General features: G+C 37.4%; 1 protein-coding gene across 1 annotated transcript in view; it reads left to right on the plus strand.

Moving 5' to 3' along the window:
* The window catches only part of gab2 (GRB2-associated binding protein 2), a 49,736-nt gene extending 29,460 nt beyond the window's left edge, over positions 1-20,276 (plus strand). Inside the window, exons 3-10 of the mRNA XM_056757720.1 lie at positions 8,895-9,126; positions 11,541-12,103; positions 13,596-13,690; positions 14,166-14,445; positions 14,787-14,877; positions 16,096-16,198; positions 16,313-16,435; positions 16,758-20,276. Of these exons, the coding sequence (XP_056613698.1) occupies positions 8,895-9,126; positions 11,541-12,103; positions 13,596-13,690; positions 14,166-14,445; positions 14,787-14,877; positions 16,096-16,198; positions 16,313-16,435; positions 16,758-16,901 (1,631 nt within the window). The 3' untranslated portion in view covers positions 16,902-20,276. The remainder of the gene's footprint in view (positions 1-8,894; positions 9,127-11,540; positions 12,104-13,595; positions 13,691-14,165; positions 14,446-14,786; positions 14,878-16,095; positions 16,199-16,312; positions 16,436-16,757) is intronic.
* The last annotated feature ends 1,902 nt before the right edge of the window (positions 20,277-22,178 follow it).

A 22,178-nucleotide genomic window follows, 5' to 3' on the forward strand; every position in this document is an offset into this window, starting at 1 on the left:
CATTGAAATCATGCTGCCCCGTCGCTGCTTGTCGAAGGCGGTCTGAACAGGGGGTTTGGCAGAAAGACTAACAGGATGAAGTTAATGAAGTTGAGTCACCGTGACATTTTTAAGATCTGTTTATTTAAACAACTTTGGATTTTTGCCCAATGACCATTGGCCGATGAGATCACCTGCTCAAAAATAGCAAGTTATCACATTTATGTCACTGGCGAAATTAAAAGACGGATGTGATATTCTTGTGTGCGCGGTGAGCTCATACTGTAGATCTCTACGTAAATCTATTTTAGCCACCCGGAGCGGATGAAAGAGAGTTAAATGAAAATGGAAAGAGCAGAGAGCCTCTATCAATCACGGTGGCGTTTACACCACTGAGCTCTACAGAATCGCAGCTATTCCTGCCCCGGTGAATAAGACACCTGGCTCCACATGGTTAAGTGGATGGGAAAACAGCAAAATCCTGTATACATAATCTCTATGTTTAGCAATGTGCGTAAAAACCAGTGGCCTATAGCTGTGAATGTGCATCAGATATGTTTCGCCCTGGTGCTTGTGTGGGACAGTATAGGTTCTGTTCCAACTGTGTTGAGTTTTGGTACTGTTTCTTACTCTGTTGTCAATAATTTCATTCAATAATAATTGAATGAAATTGGCAAGAGCCCAGATATTAAGTATAAAAGTTTTAATTGAAGCTGCAATCGGTGACTTGCGTCTATATAACAAAAAAATACACAAAACACAGGTTACGTTAAGTAAAAAAATAATAATGCAGGGTACTTCATCACAGTTTTCTTATGGAGGTTGAATGTAATTAACATCAGACAGACATAAACTTCAAAAGCCTACCTGACAGCTCAACTGTTAAATCATTTTTATAAACTTGCCATTGCGACTGATTTTCATGTTGAGCTATGGCCCAAAATATTGGTATTGGTAAATATGAGCAAAGATTTGTTTCTACAGAAGTACAACGTTAACCAATTGAAAGTGGGGAAATCACATAATGAAAAAATGTGGGATGAACAGGATAAACAGTTTGCTTGGGTGCAAATATATAGACTGTACAAGCTCAATAACCAATCAAAAAAAATATGTATGTATACACACAAATACATACATATATATATATATATATATATATATATATATATAGTGTACATTTTTTATTTACAGAATTTACAGTTTTATTATAGAATTTTCAGGTATTTCTGAAATGTATCAAGTTACAAAAATAGACTGCAATTTTACAAGTCGGGTTTAGATAACATGAAAAACTTTTCCCTTTTCTTTTTAAAAAAAATTCTGGCGCACCAGCAATCTGAATATTACGATTGTATTGCTTTCCCATTTATGTTACTAGGATTATAAAATAGTTTAAAATATTTATGACCTGAAATTGAAACGTTTTTAACGCTCAAAGTAAACTTGCGGTCAGTGTTTGTTTATTTGTCTATAAAATATTTTAATATTTTAGTTTTTATTTTGTAATAACATAATCTTCTCTACAGGAAGGTAAGATTTACGATAAATTAAATTTGGGCTACATAACGTGTGTTTATGTTGTTGCCGTTGAAACTGTCCATACTCAAAAAAAACATTTAATTAATAATAAGTATTAAGAAATAATGTTACTTTAATTGTAAAACCAAATTCACTCAGAAGGCAGAGCAATGTCTCCCTCTATATTATCAAGTGAAAGGTCACGTCAGAATAAGACTAAGCAACGCACAGTAATCAAGTAAACACAGAGGGTGTCCTTTAATCCAGATTAAAGTATTTCCTCTCTCCAAGACACATGCTGTCACAATCAGCTTTCTCATTTTACACTGTTTACATTTCATTCACGAGCTTATATTCAGTCAAAACACACTGTGTGTGGCATACAACTTTTCTGTCTGTTGATACTTTCACATAAACAGTTGCCTTTTTAGTTGCCAAGTTTCTCGATATGCACTTGTGTTTTAAGGCCCAAGTCTTCCCTCGAGTTTTTACCATGTCCTAGCTTTTGTGTTCCTCTTTTCTTATATTTTATTTATAATTATGATCAATTAATTACCCCCCAAACAAATCCAAGCGAATTCTGTTTGAAGTCGGTACATCGGCACAAAGCCCTCACCTTTTCTTGACCAAACAAAAGAGAAACAAGGAGATGAAGAAGGGTTTTGTTCAAACAACGAGAGTTGGAAACAAATAAATATCTTCTGGTGACGTCAGTCCCACTAGATTATTACATCTGTTTGAAAGCTCAATCACAACACATTCATTGTTCGGCTAAAATTGTGGGATTGTTGACTCATGTAAAAACGTAGCTTCTGGTTTCCCTATTTGAAGATGCTATGCCAGGTGTCAAGATGACAAGTCGCGAAACACTCCCACTCCTCATGCTTGAGAGTACACTGAAGACTGTAGTTTCTGCGAAATTACTGTTCCCTAGACACAAATGCTTCCAGCGCTCTGCTTCACAAATCGACTGTAGATCATGTTGTATATAATGTGAGGTTGCTAAGCTGCTGAAAGCATAATGAGATCATCAAGACCCAGCCCAAAAGTGCAGTGAATTTGAGACCTTAAAGCTACAACTTGTAACAATTTTGCAGTAAAATATCCGAAAACCACTATGCCAGTGTTACATCTTTTGTTCAGCTGAGTACTTACAATTTCTCAAATGTTTCCAACTACTTGTAAATAGTGAGAAAATCGCCATTCTAAACAGTGGGGCTGTGCAGTCGCCTGTCAATGGCGTCATATCCACTTTACCCTTTGTTGTGCCTTTACTGACGTAGAAACCGCATGACAACAGTTTCGTGGACAAATGAGGAAATAGTGTCTAGTTTCTAGCAATCCACTAGCTTGTTTCGAGCAGTTAATGTGGACCACAGTTAAACGCAACATTTATAAAACTTTATTACTTTACCTCATCAGCTAACATGATTTCTCGTCCCCGGCTGATTGATGGCCATCAGCGGTGGAGTTGAAGACAACAGATCCCATCTTTCCACGCTCAGCCTACGCCATTGTTGTTGTTTTGATCGTGCACCCTCTAGTGGTGGTTTACACAAACATTAGCTTTAAAGGTTAACACGAAATAAAAAATCTGTCATCATTTATTTAGGCCCATGTCATTGTGACTCTTTCTTCTGTGAAGCAAAGAAGAAGATAATTCGAGAAATGTCTCAGTGGTTCCACACAATGGAAGTCAATGGGGGTTAATTGTTGTTCGGTTGCCAACATTTTCTAAATATCTTCTTTTGTGGTCTGCGGAAGAAAGAGTTCCAGGTTTGCATGAGGGTAATGAGTGAATGGGGTCCAGTGCTTTTCCGACTTTCTTCAAAATATCTTCTATTGTGTTCAGTGGAAGAAAGAAAGTCATAAAGGTATGAAATGACAAGAGGTCGAGTAAAAGATGACAAAATTTAGTAAAAACTAAACTGATAGTTCTTCCTCACTCGCCCTCTTGTCATTTCAAACCTTTATGACTTTCTTTTTTTCCACTGAACACAAAAGAAGATATTTTGAAGAAAGTCGGAAAAGCACTGGACCCCATTCACTTCTATTGTATGGACACAAAACCAATGCAAGTGAATGGCGTCCAGTTAACGACAAGATATATTCTTTTGTGTTTTGTGGAAGAAAGAAAGTCTTACAGGTTTGAAATGACAGAAGGGTGAGTAAATGATGACAGATTTTATTTTAGGGTGAACTATCCCTTTCAGGTTAACACACAACTGCACCCACAACCCATTCTACTTCCTTAATCTGATGTGAAACAGGCCATTGAAATTCATATTCAAGAACATGCAGCAGTTAATTTCATAAAAGACTCCAAACCACTTAAGCAAATTGGTCAAGTCTCTGAATTCTGGTGTGACAGCTGTATGACGTTTCCACCATGTGTTTACCTCATAGCTTTAATGCATACAGCTCGGTATGTTTCTGAAGAAATGAAATCAACACAAACCTGATGATTTATCAGATCTGACGAAGAGCTTTTGTGCCGCCAATTGATCAGTTGCTGAGGGGAATGGATGTTGCTGTGTGGTCACATGATGCAGGCTGCATTGGCAGGGGTTGGGGGCAGTGTTATCCTAATGGCGAATCCTGGATCATGGCCCTCATTTTGCTCCGTCTCTCTGCCAGTAACACATTTTTTTCGGTCTAGCTACTTATTGATGCTTGTGTTTGTGGATATTTTTTATTGAACTATAATCCGCTGACAGGCATGAAGAAGGGCATTTCCAGCGTTAAGGATGTTACATTTTGAGTTAAAACTTGAAATCAGAAAATATATTTATAACCAATAATTGAAATATCTGTTTATATTTTACCGAACCCTGACGATAGAGTCCAGAAATTAGAAAATGATCAGTCTATGCAGGAGTTTTCTATTTTATAAGGGAGGAAAATGTGTGTTATGGATGTGACAAATAGAATGCACGTTTTTGAGAGACAACACTTTGTTGGATATCTGTGAATGAAAATCTACAAACCAGAAGAAATAATACACAACAAATAGACAAGGGATGCTTCTTTATAGGACAACAAAATAGGTGTTGTTTTTTTATTTAAATTATCGTGTGTTTGTTTTTGAGGAATATGGACCGTTATGGATCTGACAGTTCACTTACCTGACAATGCAAAACTATGCTTTAAAAACAAAGAAGTGCTTGAACAACTAGTATTTAAACCACCTAATATTAACATCGGTATGGTGAAAACCTTTGCTAAATCTTGATTATAAATCTTAAGGTTGACGTTTTCATGGAATTGGCCAGATTTCAATACCCTCTTGGAAAAAACAGATCATATGACTTTAAGGTGGTCAAGCTGATTCTTTTTGGCCTGAGGGGAGTCTACCTGCCCTACTCGGCTTGATCAAGATGGTCTATCAGGTCGACCCCAGCATGACCAGCTGGTATTCCAACTCAACCATCTGATCAACCGTCTGGACCAGCGTGAACCAACTAATAAATGACCATAAATGTCCAGCTTGGACCAGCTAGAGACCAATTAATCCAGCTACCATCAGAAGATGGTATCAGGATATCCCACTGGGGCATTTATAACTAGATTTTGTGCTTTCTGAAGAAAACGTGTGTTGCAAGGCCGTTCAGAACGTGCGGTAATAATACTCTAATGATACCTTTATTAAAACTAACAATGGCTTTACTAAAAATACAACCTCAGAAATATGGTTACCACTCTTTTACAATAACAAAACATTGGTTAAGTTTTGTTAGGGTATGGACAGTGGTGTTTTAGACCTTAGCTTTGTAATTGATAGTTTATGGATAAGCAATACCAGATATATCATATAATACAAAATGGTGCTGCAGAGATTTTCCTGGTTATTGTAAAATGGATGGAGTTACAGGGTTAGTGACAGATAAGCACATGTGGCCCATACACCAGCACCATTGTCGTCCTCTGATAAGCCGTTCCATTATGCTGGAGTAACCCCAAAGTGACCAGAGATGCTGTTAAGTGCTGACGTCAGTCTCATTTAGGAAAATGGATTCTCCCAATTTAAGGAATGCAAATGGTTCCCGGCATGCCATTTGGGATTTGACGTATTATTGTCTGAGTGTCCATGCTGAGCGGATGGGACCCAAGAGACAATAGTGGCTGCATTGTCTGGACCTAAGTTGTGGTGGAGTCATATCTAAAGTCAGTTTTCTGGACCCCCGAAGACACGATTCCTTAAGTACTTTATTTCTCCGAAACCTTTAGCAGAATTGCATTTCCCCTTTAACCAGTCAGGTATGCAAAGTAAATCTGGGAACAAAAAGTGAGAAGACCCATGAGGAGAGATTTTGGTTTCTGATAATATCGGGGATGTTTTTTAGAGATGAGCAAAAATAAAGAGAAACACAGAGAGGAAATGAGATCAAGATAAATGTCTTGTCTCTCACTGCCTCACTGGTTATCCTAATTTCAGACCCCTGAGACCAGTAAAGTAATTGCGTTTGATGGTGACTGCTCTACAGATGAGACAGAACGTGATAATTACACAGTAGTGACCAAAAGTGTGTCCATCTAAGATAAATTTACGTCTTCTTTCTTTTCTCAAATATATTAATAAATATGTATTGAAGCGTTTGTATGCATGTTGCATTAGTGTGTTTGGAGTATGAACTGAAGTTTAGTTGGCTTGGCGAAGAATTAACCACAACATGTTTCACAAGAGATTATTAATAATATTAATAACTGATTAAATTGTAGCCAGTGTTTACTTTATTACCTGTGATTTTGTTTAGTTTTTCTATGCATTTTGTATATTTGAACTGGGTGCGTATTGCTAGCCTTTTTTGCCAACTAATTTTGGCAAATAAAAACTATAATTCTGTTCCAAACATATCATATTTTGATGGTTTAATTGAACCTAAAGGGACTTTACTTTTGGCGAACTTGAGCTTCTACTTTGCCAAATGTCTTAATTGCAATTTTCCAAAGAATTAGTTCTTATCACATATTTTTTTGCTTTTGGTTCCATATTATCATGGTTTGTTAAATGGTAAAATACCCGTAACATCTTTATTTCCTAGAATTTAACATTTACTCAAAACCCAAGCTTTTTCTTTTTTCTTTGTTTTTGCATTTCAATGAATTATGGGTTCCAATACCTGTTTAAAGTGCTTTTTTGTGGTGCATGCCTGTGCAAATCTGGCCACTGTGATGTTAGGGGTGATGGTCAGGGTTTAACTGTTGCTAAAGTGTATTTGGTCTACTGCTTTGTGGTTGCTAAGGTGTTCTGGGTCGTTGCCAGGGCTTTGCGAGTGTGCTGCTAGGGGGTTATTTTTTGGATTTAATTTTGTATTCAGTGTAAAGGCTTGGTCACTTATAGAATGCAAATAGACCCCATGATATGATGGGCAACAGGATATGATGTCATGCTCCAGAGTGGTGATTCGTCATTTTAGTCACAGGGACAACATACTGCCTCAGGATGTGTCTATTTTACTGCTATGTATTATAATAGTGCCCAGATCCTCAGTATACAAAAGTCAAGAAGTTAAACATATAAAATAATAAAAAGTACAGAGTTTGCATTATCACGAACAAACTCTTTTATTTTGTTTATAAATAGAATACAATAATCCAACAATGTTCATCTTATTTCGCTGACATGATGGGATCAATGTCAATTCCCCACATTTTCCTCTTTCATACCCTATCATGCTGTTGACCATTAGCATCAAGATAATCAAACTCCGCCCGTCGGCTAAAGTGCCTTTACCTCACCGCATTAGTCCATAATACTTGACAGATGCGAAGCAAAGCCTGCGTCTCAATCTAAACCGCTCATTACCCATCTTACTCTCTCCTCTTTTAGAGGAGGGGCCGGAGTGCACTTCTATCACAAATCAATACGGCAATGGCGGTTAGTGGACCCTGAGCTCGCTGTCAGGGTTGAGCGCATACACAAAGCTCTCTAAAGCAAAAGGAGAAGTGCCATCCCATGTAGCTATGGGGTCGTGTTAAACAATGGAGTAATTGAAGACCTTCAGTGGACTCTTAACACTGTGTCCGTGTTCTGAAGACAGGAAGTCTTCTTCTCACTGTGTCTTCTTCTGTGCTTTCCTTCCCTCAGGCAGATACGTGACCTTATTTATGACTCAGAGTCACTCCCATCCTCGTCTCAAACTGTTAACGTGGACATCACACAGGCTCGGTGGTCCAGCCTTGCATGCTGTTGGTCTATTTAGTAAACTCTGTAAACAGCAAAGCTACCTACTTAGCACTTTATGGCATTTTAGGTCGAACATACATTGTTAAATAATGCCATCAGTAAACCATGGAAACATATTCATTCAATACTCATCAGAATAAGTTAAGCAATTTTATATCGTTTTAATTAACAGCAAAGTAATTCAGGTAATTCAGTTGTCTGTAACCAAACAGATCTCATCCCAATCTCATTGACTCCCATAGTAGGGGAAATAAATACTATGGGAGTCAATAGGGGATGAGATCTGTTTGGTTACTGACATTTTTTCCAAATATCTTCCTTTCTGTTTAGCAGAACAAAGAAATGTATACAGGTTTGTAACAATCTAAGGGTAAGTAAATGATGACAGAACTTTCATTTTGGGTGAACTTTCCCTTCAAGCATTATTTATATTTCTTATTCATTTTATGCGAGCGCTGTCTGTGTGATTCCTCTGAGTGACCATTAAGACGTTTGCTTTCCAAAGTGTTCCAGATCTGTCAGCAAGTATGTAGTACAAGTACAGTAGGCTGACTTTCCCACCCACTCTCCACAATCTCTCTCTATTCTTACTTTCTGCCCTTCTCAGGGGCTGATCGGGGTGGTAGTAGGAGGAGGGTCATGTGCGCTTCCTGGTTTTGGCTCACCGCCTGGTCTATTTTGAGTCGGCAGGCCTGAGATATTTCTTCAGCAGACCCGTGCGGCGCATATTAGCGATGTCACAAAGAACAGCCCAAAGCAAAGGCCATGACGTTCACATAGCTGCGCTGACATAGAAAAACAGATAGCGATCGAGGGCCTCGCCACGCCGTCTCCGAACGATTCATGCTGTTGTTACTTGTTATTTCTCCACGCAATTTATATTGACTTAGCTTGGAAGACTCATAAACGTTTACATGGATATTTCTCCATTGATCTGTGCCCGTCTTTTGACTGCACCGATCACTGGCGGAAAATTGACAAAAACTGGCATTCTGTTATTTAACTTTATAGATTTTTAAAAGCAGCGTGTTGCACATGGTCAATAAGTCAGATATGATCATATTTCCTGATGCGTTTGTCACATTGTTTGGTTATTGCGGTGTGTTGACTCAGAGTGTTCAAAATGAAAATGAAACTGGTTGTTCGAATTACACCGGTTATGTTTGTCAGATTCTTAAAGGTTTGTTTTTCTTGTTTCTTCATACAGATGAGAGGTCGTCCGCCACCCATGGTTCTCGATCCTTGGCTAATGACCTGGGCGGCTCTTTGGGTCCTCTGATTGGTGATCGTAAAAGCTCAGTACCCGCCCACTCCAGCCAGCCAATGCTGTTCACGTTTGACTTACCTGTACGACACTCTCACAGCGCTCTGTCGAACAGCGCTCCACAGGACTATCTCTGGCTTCACCAGTGCATGAGCCGCAAGAGTGAGAGTGCACGGTAAGAGACATGAATTCGTGGTTCTCTATTGACACGAATCAGTTTAAAAGTTTTTGTAAATTAAACAGCAGAATATTTGCTACATTTCGCGTGTAAACTCTAAGAAACAATGGTGTTTATAGGTTTGGTATAGGACTGCATGATAATGGATAATCTGATAATGTTTTTATCAGATTAACATATTTAATTTATGATAATCGCTTTTTTTGCTTAAAATTGATCAAAATCATCTTAATTTTTACTTCAACATATTAATAATATTTATGATAATTTATAATAAAAAAATAATGATTCTAATAATAAGTTAATATAAAATAATAATTCATATTAACTAAATTACTATTGTAATTATTATTTATATACACTTATTTATTATTATTATTTATATAATATATTATTATATGCTATTATTTGTTATAAATGATTATTTCTATTAATAACATCTTCTGCGACACCAGATTTCAAAGATTGCTATCATCCAGTCCGCCCAAAAAATTACATTTTATCATGATGAAGGTAGAGATTGTTATCACGATTAAATGCCTACGGTTGAATCATTGCCGTGTTTTAGCACACTAGAATTCCTGCTCATATCATAAGTTGAAGGTTGTCATTTTGTGCTATTAGTAGCCAAGTCTTTTAAAAAAACTCCCCCATACGGCATTGGTTGGATAAACTGATGACCAGTGATGCTGGGATGTGTAGGTTGGGATGCTTATATATATATATATATATATATCGGCATGCGGTATATAGTTTTAAAGAAATCAATTCACAAATGCTAAATTTACTTGTTTCCTCTAATGCATTAATAAATAAAGTAATTTAGGTAATGTATAAAAACGTATTTAAAGGATAGTGACCTGACCTGCTAAAAGCAGAAGTTGTGCTGTGTCTCATAAAGCGTTTTCTGTAGGGTAGAATAACCTTTTTGTTTTTTATTAAAAGATTTTGACTTTATCCTTATAAATTAACAGTTAATCCAGGCTTCACGAAAGTCCCAGTGAAAGCTATAAATCATGACGTCTGAACCGCCATCCATCATCTTCTTTGCTTTAAAGTAATTCATAGAGATCAGGTCGCCAGGTTCATGCGGCTGCTTCGCTCTCACACATATATTCATCTATACAGATGCTTTCTTTTAACAAGACACTGGAATCTAAAGACCGATTATTCTTCATATGAGGCCTGTCATGGGCTGATGAAGGATCTCCAGAGAAAATTCTGCTGGATATTGATTAACCATTACAGCACAAAACTGATGTCGCTGATGTCCCTGGATTTGCAGTCTGTAATCTGGTGGGTTTGCGGCACAAGTTTAAAAAGCGCTGTTTGCAAATCTATTGTAACATTTTGCTGGAATTTGGGATCACTTTAGGAAAATATTATTGTGAGGCTTTGACTAGTCAAACCTTCAGTCTTGACAGCATAAGCAACCAATCACAGTTCCTTTTGTTCAGTGTTAATGTTTAGCAGAGTAAAAACGTAAAGTTGATACATCAAGAAGTTCTGTAGAATTCAACTAGCCAACCATGACGACCTTAAAAACTAAAGTGTTTCCAGTTTTTCACACATCATACGTTCAGCCAACAGTCCATGACGTCTGACATTGGGCCTATAGGATGTGAGCTACAAGTATTCTATATTAAACAAACACATAAAAGATCTTCCTAAACAAATCAGAGGCAAACCGTGACGTAATATTATGTTTGCAGAGGGATTCACTTTCAGGATATGCTCAACAGTCTTTTCCCACTGATCTTTTCCCAGCTCTCACTAAGTTCATGATAACGTCATTGTGTTCAGTACATGAGATCATGAATCAAGAAGGCCTACTAATGAAACCATCAAACCATTCATTTTATCTCTCAAACATAGAGTAAACAGACTCCAACAGAGTATTGTCCCACGAGTACCAGCCATGCCAGTTTTACTGTGGGAATGTTCATGTGTCCAGTGCTTAATACAAAGCCAGTTTTCCCTCTTTTCAACATGTCTCATAAACACTCAATCACATCCCAACAAGCTGTCTGCTCAATGAAGACACACAGACAATTTCAACCTACATGCATCTGACAGTTAGCTGAAGAAAAAAGAGAAACACTGCCCCCAGTGGTCAAATCAAGTATTACACAAAAATTAACAGCTATCTGTTTTGGTTAAATTATTAAGCCCTGTGCAATTTATTATTGTTGTGTTAACGTTGTGGCACTCCAAATGGCCTGTATTTTTATTAATGGCATCTTTGACTAGTAGGTTTGTGTGTGTACTAGTAATGTATTAGTAATATGAGATTTGTATATACAACCTTGTTGCAACTGAATGTACGTTTAGTTCCATAATGAATTATTTTACAAATCTATACTGTTTATATTATTATATAAACTAACCTATTCATCAATTTTTCCCCATAGGAGCGCCAGTTTCTCACAAGCGTCCCGCAGCAGCCTGTTAGTGGGCAGTGATTCTGCGGTTCAGAGACTCACTCATGGCTTCTCTCACTGTTTGAACGGCATGGGCGGACAGCTTCACGGTTTCTACAGTCTACCCAAACCTGGCAAACATCAGCAGCTCTCTTCAAGAACGGACACACAGGATGCCTGCTACGTCCTGCCAAGAGGTTACAGCTCTGAAGAGCAATCGGAGCTTGAATCAGAAGACGTCTATATCTATAAAACCCCCTGTAACACTCTCGCCGCCCCACAGGCCAATGAGCAACGGGCCCTTGATAACTATGATCTACCCAGCATTCCCGGTTCTGTCTACCAGATCCCTCGCACGTTTGACAAGAACCACAACGCCCTTTTGCCGTCCAACTCAGACTCCACAAACGCGCCCCCACCCAGGCCACCCAAACCCAGCTCAGAGATGCAGTGGTGCAACCCGCTGTCAGCAGGGGCTCAAAACGGTGATGTAGCAACAGTGATTCCCAGAAGGAACACTCTGCCAGCAGTGGAGAACATCAAGCTTCACAGAGGTATATGATCATCTTGTTTGAAATATCATCTGCTATTCTCTTCTCGCCTCATCTCTTTTCTTCTCTCTTCTTTTCCATCTGTACTCTATTTTTCATCAACAGTTAATTGTCCACCTCGGCAGGACACATCAAATTTGAAGTGAAACGTTTCATATTTCATTCATTTATTCTATTCGTTTTCATTTTATTTCAATTTTTCTGATTATTGTTTTGTGCTGTTCTCTTCTGTTGTTCTTGTTCATTTAATTACATTTTTTATTCTGATAAATAAATTATAACATTTTCTTCATCAAGCCCTGGTACCAGAACTGCTAAATAATATTTTAAAATAAAATAAAAAAACTGATTTGTAAAATAACTATTTTTTATTTAAAAAAAAAAGTTTATTATCAAAAATATTTTTAACGTAAATATTTGTTTTTATATATGTTTTAACCTCTAACTACTAAAGGATTTAGCTCGATAAATGCAAGAAATATTTAAATTTCTCAATGAAAATACTTTTATATTCCTGTGATTTTAATAGCTTTTGTATCGATACACCATACACTTTCCATTCACTCGTCTGGCATTCCTCATTCATGTTTTTTTCTGGTAAATTTGTGCATCTGATTTGAAACCAGTAGGCAATCTGGTCAAGGTTTATTCTCATCTGCAGGCAGGCTAATGAAATTCAAGCCGGGCAGGCCGCCCCAGAATGCCTTGTTCCGGCCTGATAAGCAGTGGAAAAAATAGCAGACACAATTCAGTGATTTCCTAGTGCCTTGGCAAGGCCAGACTAGTGTTTGTAGGAACAGGAAGTGACTTTTTGACCATACTATCCTCATTCCCACACCTGTGCATGCTCGGCAACAGTGTTGGGCAAGTTACTCTGAAAAAGTAATGAATTACTAGTTACTAATTACATATTCAATAGTGTAATTAGATTAAATACTTTTTGGAGAAATTTGTACAGTAAGTACTTATTACTTTCTATATCCTACATAAACCTTGATTAGTTAAGTGATTCGAGCATAGACATGAAACAACTATTTTAATTAATTTAAATAAATAATATGAAACTACATAAAGTATTCTTATTAACTGACCAAAGTATACAAATGTGAGGACACATTAAAACATGCATTTTAAAGTCAGAGTTGATGTCAATTCCATTATCGCACACACATATAATCCACACAGTATTTACTTGAATTACATCAGAAGTAACTGAAATTAAATTACAGAAACAAAAGAGTAATCCCTTACTTTACTTTTTCAAGGGAAAAGTAATTGAATTACAGTAACTAATTACATAGTGACTAGTTACACCCAACACTGCCGCAACCATGTTGCCAGAGAGACAATCTGGGAGCTAGTGAGTTATATGAAAAGATTGCCATCACATGTGTTTGTGGCGATTTGTGACTTCTGTGATTTTTGGACTGCTTTAAACTGACTTTACCTGTCATATTTAATTTAAAAACATATATATTTATCAAATGTATTTTAGGGTCCTCCTTTGAGACCGGCAGCCACCAGCGGCCGATCTTCAACAACTCTGGTCAGTCTGTGGAGTCTGTGAATGATGGCTTCAGCTCGTACTTGGTAAACCATCTTCTCTTGCATTCCCAGTTCACATGGTTCTCAGAAAACAATCCATTTGTGTCTTACAACTAAATTTGAGCTTCATTTGAAAGGGTTACATACTATATAAAGAAATCGTGTTTTACCACCTCAGGCCCAACCAATGCCCAAGAAACAACCATTATTCATTATTCTAAATTTGTTTTGTTCTAGTTTCCTGTTTTGAATATGGCTATCTATCTTGTATTGTTCATTAGCTGAACAAAACCTTAAAAGCCATATGTCTGCCTTGTAATAAACAGAAGTGTCCTGTTAATTATATCCATAGTGAGTCACGGGGACACAAATGACACGTTTCCTGAAAATGACCCCATAACTCACAGGGGCCGCAAACTGACAATAGCAAGTCTATTCTAACTACGGCAGAACAAATGGTGTGTGTCACGATCTTGGTCTGAAAACTGTGTAAGTCGGATTGTTCTTCTCTCCTTTACAGAGAACTAAAGCCCCATTGACCCGGTCCGACAGTGCCGGTTCTGAGGACAACTACGTGCCCATGAATCCCGGCTCCTCCCCTCTCAGCGCCGCCCTGGCTGACAGTCCTAAAAATAATTATATTCCCATGAGCCCAGGGCCTCACCATTTCGATTTCCCAGGATTCTCAGCGACATTACCCGCTAGGAAGGGCAGCACAGCGTCGCAGTGTCTCCGACCTGGCCGCCTCAGTGACGTTACGCCGCCACCAATCAATCGCAACCTTAAACCCAACCGGACAGGTGGGAGCACTGTCTATACATCTCATGTCAAGCTTTGGTTTTTTTACATTGTGGCCTTGTTTTTTCTATAGCAGTTGGGGTGGGGGTACAGTACATGATTCAAAATACAAGTATAACTTAATCGTTTCTGTGGGTCATAAATAAATAAAATCCTGGCCACTCACTTTTTCTCCCCATTCATAAGAACGACCAGTACATTTTCTCCAATCGAGTTTAACAAAGGAAAGAATGTAATATGGGTTCAGAATGACAAGAGGTTGAGTAAATAATGACAGAATTTTATTTCTGTATGAACTCGCGCTTCACATTGTAAAGCAGATTTTTTGTGTCTTGGTTCACAGCAAAGCCAACACCTCTTGACTTGAGGAACAATGGCATCATTGATGAGCTTCCCTTCAAGAGCCCCATCACCATGTCCTGGACCAGACCCATGTGAGTGCTGGAGACCTCCCCTTTAGAAAATAATAATTCTTTTACAGTAACACTAAAAACAATTCAAACATTCCGTCTACACCAAAAGAGAGTGGTAGGTCACAACAAGCATAAATTGATATTATTACATTTAACAAAACTTTATTATCTGCAAGAATAGTCATGTTAGGCATTCGCCGTATAGTCCAAGGGATCAAGATTTGACTAGTTAGCATTACCCAGTTAGCTCCTGCTGGTAGATGCTGTAACTAGACCCTCTTAACCAAAAAAGCTTCTTTCTCCAGTGATGTCCGTTCAAAAGCAGTACTGTATTCAAATAGTTATCGTTTTACCAATGCCAGTTTTCTTTTAAAGGACCTTTTTAAGCATGGTTTGTGGTCAGCTGCCTTTCAACAGCGGGTTTTAAAGCAACAACTTAACCAAACGTAATTCTGCATGCATGTGTTTGTGGACAAAACTTAACCTCCGGTACACATCCGCAGAGAATAGAGTCCCTGTACATTATTTCTTATAACAAGCAAAATAAATAACAAGTAAATGGCATTAGTTAGCAAGTTAAAATATGACTGGTCAGTATTATTTTGGGTTCCAGTAGACAAAACATTACTTGGTTAAACGTAAATGCGACAAAGTTACACAATGAATTCCACAATTTATTTATTTAAAAAATATATGTATACAATTAATTCAACAAATTTTTCATTTAATACAATAATTACACCATAAAATAATAATATAAATTAATTATAATATAAATTAAACAAAATATAAATAGTTGATATTTTATTAGCCTCAGCCATACTAATAAACAAACACAGTTGGCTTCGGACCATGTGCGTGCGTCTGATGAAACCGTCTGTATCACAGCTAAGGTTCATTTCTAGTGAAGACAAACTTATCGTTCCATGAGCCAATTTGTGAATTGGTGATTGGGCAGAAATGTGTGCCCACAAAGTCCTTTTAGGGAAGTTGGGGCACTCCACCACCCTGTTGAATACTAAATGCACACTTCTGAGAAGAACATAAAAAGTCGACTAAAAGTATAGTTCAATTCGATAAGTATACCAGTAGCACACTTGAATAAAATAACTTTTCGTAAGGGTCACAATACATTTTTTTGTGAGTCGTAAGATTAAAGTTATGACAAAAGCCAGATTTCTTCTTGTTTCTATACAAATTTACTTTAGCAAAAATGATGTACCTCTCTTTATTGTACAGGCCTTCAATGAGTTCCATGTCATCCCAACACTGTCGGCCCATTTCCACCCAGAGCATCACCAGTACTGATTCGGCAGACAGTGAGGAGAACTATGTGACAATGGTGAGGACTTAAGGTTTTTAATGTAGATTTAAACAAGACTATCCTCCTGTACCTCGTATCTCAGTGTCAGCCAGCTATTTCTATACCAACGTGCACATTTTTCACATTTTGCAGCAAAACCCAGCGTCTACCTCCCCAGCAATGAGTGGTACCAGCAGTCCCGCACCCAGGAACTGTGGGAATGTGGACTATTTGGCCCTTGACTTTCAGCCTGGTTCCCCTGGTCCACACAGGAAGGTACACCATTTACATTTTTTACATTTAACGCATTTGGCAGAAGTTTTATCCAAAGCTACTTACATTGCATTATCCTATACATTTGTTTCTAAGTATGTGCAATCCCCTGGGATTGAACACTGAGCTACCGGAAAGCTAAATCATAACTGAAGCCATTATAAAGTCCGTCAGGACATTAAATCTAATATGTAAAAATAACATTATTCTAACCTGTAAGAGATGTTGCACGGTTTTATATTCATATTCCTCACAGAACACATCCACTTACATATTGATGAATTCTGAATCAAGTCCCTAAATTGCTGATTCGTCTTTATCACAGCCGTCCACCTCTTCAGTGACCTCAGACGAAAAAGTGGACTACGTCCAGGTGGACAAAGAGAAGACGCAGGCTCTTCAGAACACCATGCAGGAGTGGACAGACGTCCGACAGTCAACCGAGCCGGCGAAAGGCATCAAATCTTGATGAACGTTCAAAAACTGGCAAAGGAGAACACAAGAGAGTTCCACCCTGTTACCCACAAAGCTCTCATACTGTTACACCACGATTTGGAAAATATTTGGAATAATCTGGAACAAATCGAATAGGAGGGATAAACTGAAGCCATAAAGCCGGTCTTTCAGGGACACAAACACAACAGAGCCATCAGGATGGTCATGCCGCGCATGTCAGACATCTCTAACTTTTGAAACGTTCTGTGCAAACTCACGTTAGCTGCTTGCTATCTGTACGTGACCTTAAGCAGGGACTCTTAAATCATTTACCCATGTGATATTTGACACATGGGACATCCAAAGGTTATCTGAATTTATTCCATGATGGTTTGCTTGCAAATTTGGATTGTCTGTTGGTTCAGAAACGGAAAGAGGTAGAGTCAGCAATCCATTGGTGGGTCCAGAGTCATTAAAGCTAGCAGGAAGTCTTTCAATTTTCGTTTTTTTAACTGAACGATATAACATTCAGCCTTTTAGTCCACACGAATGACTAAAATGACCCTTTATACATAGCTGGTATTGTTGTGCATGATTCATCAATGCTCATTATTCCGAATAATAATACTAAAATACTTTGGAAATTTGATCAAAAGGTAGCTCCGACTTTCCCTTTGGCTGCCATCATCGCCAAGCCCTATCCAACATTTTCTGTCATTTTAAATATCCACTTTTCTGTCTAAAATATATCAGATTATGTGTTCAGGGTCCCATTCTCAGCAATATGCTGAAAAGGTTAAAGATAAATTACTATTTGGTTGTGGGAAAAATTGTTTTAAATAAACAGCAAAACTCACTTTGGAATTTTGAGAAACCATAAAACATAAAGCCTGTTAGCTTGACACCAGATATAATATTAAAGTACGTACTGAGCAATCTATTTTTTAGCATGCAGTATGAATGGGAATAATGTGACTATATGAAATAATGAATTGAAGTCATCCATGTGATCTTTATTCCTCAAACATGACGCTTCCCTGGCTGTCATTACAGAATAAGCTGGTCAGTTTTAAAAGGAAAACTAATCAAAAGCATATGTAAAACCTCAAGAAATGCTCTATTCATATAATAAATAAACACTTACTATTCTTTTATATTCTACAAGCCAATGTTTTTATTAGGTGACAGAAGAGAGACATATGGATAGATTATTCAAAATCGCTCGCAAGTGTTTTCATGCACTTACAGTAAGAAAGGTCAAAGAACCAATGCTGACCTCATTTCCTTTCAAACCGGCTGTGTAATGCAAGTAGCTATAGCTGTAAACAGCCGTGGAAGGACAAGAATGTGCGTGTTGCCTGTGGACACATTTGAAACTACTGTGTACAACAGTGCCAATTGTTTCGAAATGAGTATGCTGAGTATTATTTAGTATCTTGAAAAGTATGCGTTAGAATACTGTAATATCACAAATCAACGTTAAGGAGATGCTCTAAAAATTGAATAACATTTTAATAATAAGCTTGCTTAAGGATGAAAAAATATGCATAGTGATATTTGATGAAACCTCAGAAAAGCCCATTATTCAATTTCATTCAGTTGAGAAGACTTTGTCATTTCATATTTTATGGTGGGCTGGGACCTCCAAGACTCATTTTGGCTCTACATCATTTCATATTCTAAAGACCATTTTGTATTAATTTTACATATGAGATTGTGAGCGGTCTGGACTGATCGGTAAATAAAAAACGTGTAGATTGCTTGATCCAGATCCTTTCATGTGTTCAGTGGTTTATTTAAAATGTGCATTTCAAGACTGCCATTATTTTAAGATGTTACATTTTGGTGGACTGGTATCGGCCGGTTCATGAACATTTTTAAGTGAACGGAAATTGGTTTCTTAATATGTGTTTTCTATTATGAAAATAAAATGTAATGTATTGTTATGGAAGATTTCTAGTAGGTGAATATAATATGTGTGTAACAGCTGTTGTAGATTTTGTGCTGTAGTTTGTAAGGGGGTCTTTTAAAGCAGGGCAGGAGAGAACAAACTGAAAACAAAATGTTGTTTATTGAATGCAGTTTTGTGGAAAGCGTTTCTGTTCGACTCTTGGTCGCATGTGAATTAATTTATTAATTTATTACGTGTTTTGCAGGTGAACGGACGATGTAAAAAGAATGAATTTGTGGCTCTACTAACATTAATTTATGCTATGTGTCCTGATTTTGTGAAGCAATATGCCAAGCAATGCCAGTAAAATGGTCAAATGTGGTACATTTGTGAAATCCATTCCTTTTTTGGTGTTGTTGTTGTTGTCAATGATACTATACTGAAAAAAACTGAGTGGAATAAATTGCAGTGCGAAAACCAACGGCCTTTTATCAAAGAGTAAACAATTACACTTTATGTAAATATATTGTATAAAATGAGACCTGTTATGTGGGAATATCCTGTGTTTTTCATCATCAATGCACACTGATGGACATTCACAAAAAACACCTTTGATGATTGTGTCGTAGGATTTAAGATTTACATTTGAGTGTTGCTTGCGTGTGTACACAACAATGTTCTAGTACCAACAGTAGGTGTATAGCTAGAACCCCAAGAGGTTCAATATCAGCATTTTATCAGAGTAGGTCTAGGAGGGTTTTTTTCACACACATGTTCGTTTACAAAGTTATAAGACAAGGTACAGAAGGTAACATCTCTTGCGTGGTTGCTAGAATACAGTATTCTTGGTGGTTGTGTGATGGTTTGTCCCTAATACAATTACAGGATTTCACTGGAAAACACCTGCCAAAGATGACCACAGGTTGTATTATTTATGCAATGTTTGGTGAAGCTCAAATGAGATACTTTTACATTTTTGTTAAAATACTATTTAAAGGTGTGATGAAATGGCCTTGTTTATTCTTTTATACTGTTGTTGAGGTGTAGTTATGACGTTTGCGTGATTTTTACATTCAAAAACATCAAACTCAATAAGTAATAGGCTATGTTGTCATGATTCCGCTATCATATTATCTTTATTCTTAATCTTGCAGCGGAGTCATGACTAAGTCTAGGGTTTTGTGTGAGAAGGACATGGCATGGCTTAGACATTGGCTGTCATGCGCCTTCTCGTGTCTCGTCTATGGCCCCGCCCCTCTCGTCTCCTCGTTAGCTTCCCTTGAGTGTTTTATTACCCACACCTGCCTATTGTAATTATCCTTTGTTCGTCTCCCCATTTAATGCCCTGGTATTCTCTGTCTTGTGCTCGTTGGTTACTTGTAACTTTGCTCGTCTGTACTGCTGTACCCAGGATTTATACATACGCTGTGTCCCAGCGTTTCTGCTCCAGCACTCTGTTCCTGAGAGTTTTTGTTACAGTTTGTTACCCTACGTGAGTTTTTCGTTCCTGTTTGGCTGTCTTTGTTTTATCCCCTGTATTTTACCCCATTGTGGGTTTTTGTTTTGTGTTTATTAAAATCTTTTGTTACCCCGTACCGCTGCCTGCATTTGGGTTCTTCTATCACTTCCATTCGTGACATATGTTCTACACTGGTTTTGAGGCCAGCTCGGCAAACAATCGGTTTTAATGGGCATTGAAGACTTTATATGTAAATGCCCACTGCTTTGATTGGATAGCAGTTTTGGTAGTTTGAGGCTTCTGATCATTTGGTTCAAGAAGTAACCTTAGGTTACACATTAGCACCATTCACAGTTTTGGCACGGTATTAGTAGGCTATTATCTGGAGACCTCTTGTGTAACTCAGTAACAAGGGCGATTTCAGTTCTAACACTTACATGGTGTTCTCGTGAATACGATCCCCTGTTATATAACAAAAGCTTGGGTCAAAATATTGATTTTAATGCCTCCTTTAATACAAAAAATTCATGTCCGGTATCTTTGAGGTCAGGAAAGCTGTATCTCTGTTTCACACGATCTCCAAATCCACCGTTTATATAACATTCCTCACTGAAATGCAGCGAATAACCAAACACAGTTGAACTTTGCGAGCTCAGTGCTCTCTCTTGTCCCAGCTGGTTGACGTGTGCGCATGCTGCTTTCTCCGCTCTCCCTGGTTGACATGTGGGCATGCTTTTCTGTGAGAATTGTCTAAAAAGGGACAAAGAAAAGTCTGAAATACCAAGTACCAAATTTGTCACGGATTTTCATGTTCGAAAAAAACTTTCAAAAACGAACGCTGGGGGAGTGTATCTTTTTTGACAAGTTGACCATGTCAAGCATGAGAAGACATTACGTTTAACATTGTAAAGAAGTCAGAATGCAAGAGACACTGTTTCAGAATGTCAAAGTTTCCCCAAAGTCTCAGTTTTCTCCACACAAACTCCACCGGTGTCTGTCAGCCCTGCTCCAATGCCAAACATTGCCTTTACGTGGCCTCGGAAAATGAATTAGCCGATGAGTGGGTTCGAGAACAAGAGAAACACATGAACCACAGTACACAGTTTAATATTACTCATTTATTAACAAGCTCTTTCATTTTTAAGATGCTTCTGCTAAATAAATATAAAGCGGTCGGTCTGCGTATAAGCATCAAGTCAAACACACAATGTTAAACGATTCCAAGTTAAAAGCGATGGCTGTTTTAAAACACTTTCAAAATGTTTTAGCAGTAATTTGGTATGTGAGGTACAGGTGTCTCTACCAGATAATTATATATTCTTTTACATATTTATTTATCTATGTGTTGGCTGCATATATCCAATGCAGTTATTTTTTACCATCAAATGTTGAAAGTTAAATTTAACTGAGAAAATTGAATATTGTGGTCACTATCAAAACATTAATTGAAACATGGGATGTTTTGTAAAAATATTTAATAATCAACTAAGATGTTATGATAGTGTTTGATTCAGTGTGTATTCAAACTAATATGAAAACCTTACTAAATAATATGTATATGTTATGTAAATGTTAATATGAAATCATATATGAAAGAATGATTGGATTCAAAATAAAAAAATCTCAGAAATCAGATGTTACATTTTTCAAAATTATACTTATTGATTTCCCTTTAAAAACTAATAAAGTACCAAATATATTTACAAAGTCGATGTAAACAAATGAATAATTGCTCAAAACAACCCTTCTTATAAAATTATAGCCTATAATATTGTGTTTCGGTAGTGACAAATTTGTGGAGAGGAAGAATATTCCCAAACTATCTGAAATTACAATATTTATAGAAGTCAAAGATATATAAATTATTTTTATGAATTAACTGCACAGTTGTTGATATTATACAGTTTGCTTTTAAAACTTTTTTAAAGCCAATTCTGTATGATGGTTGGTATATGTCAGAT

This window comes from Triplophysa dalaica, chromosome 9 (assembly GCF_015846415.1).
Source record: "Triplophysa dalaica isolate WHDGS20190420 chromosome 9, ASM1584641v1, whole genome shotgun sequence".
In the NCBI taxonomy this organism is placed as follows: domain Eukaryota; kingdom Metazoa; phylum Chordata; class Actinopteri; order Cypriniformes; family Nemacheilidae; genus Triplophysa; species Triplophysa dalaica.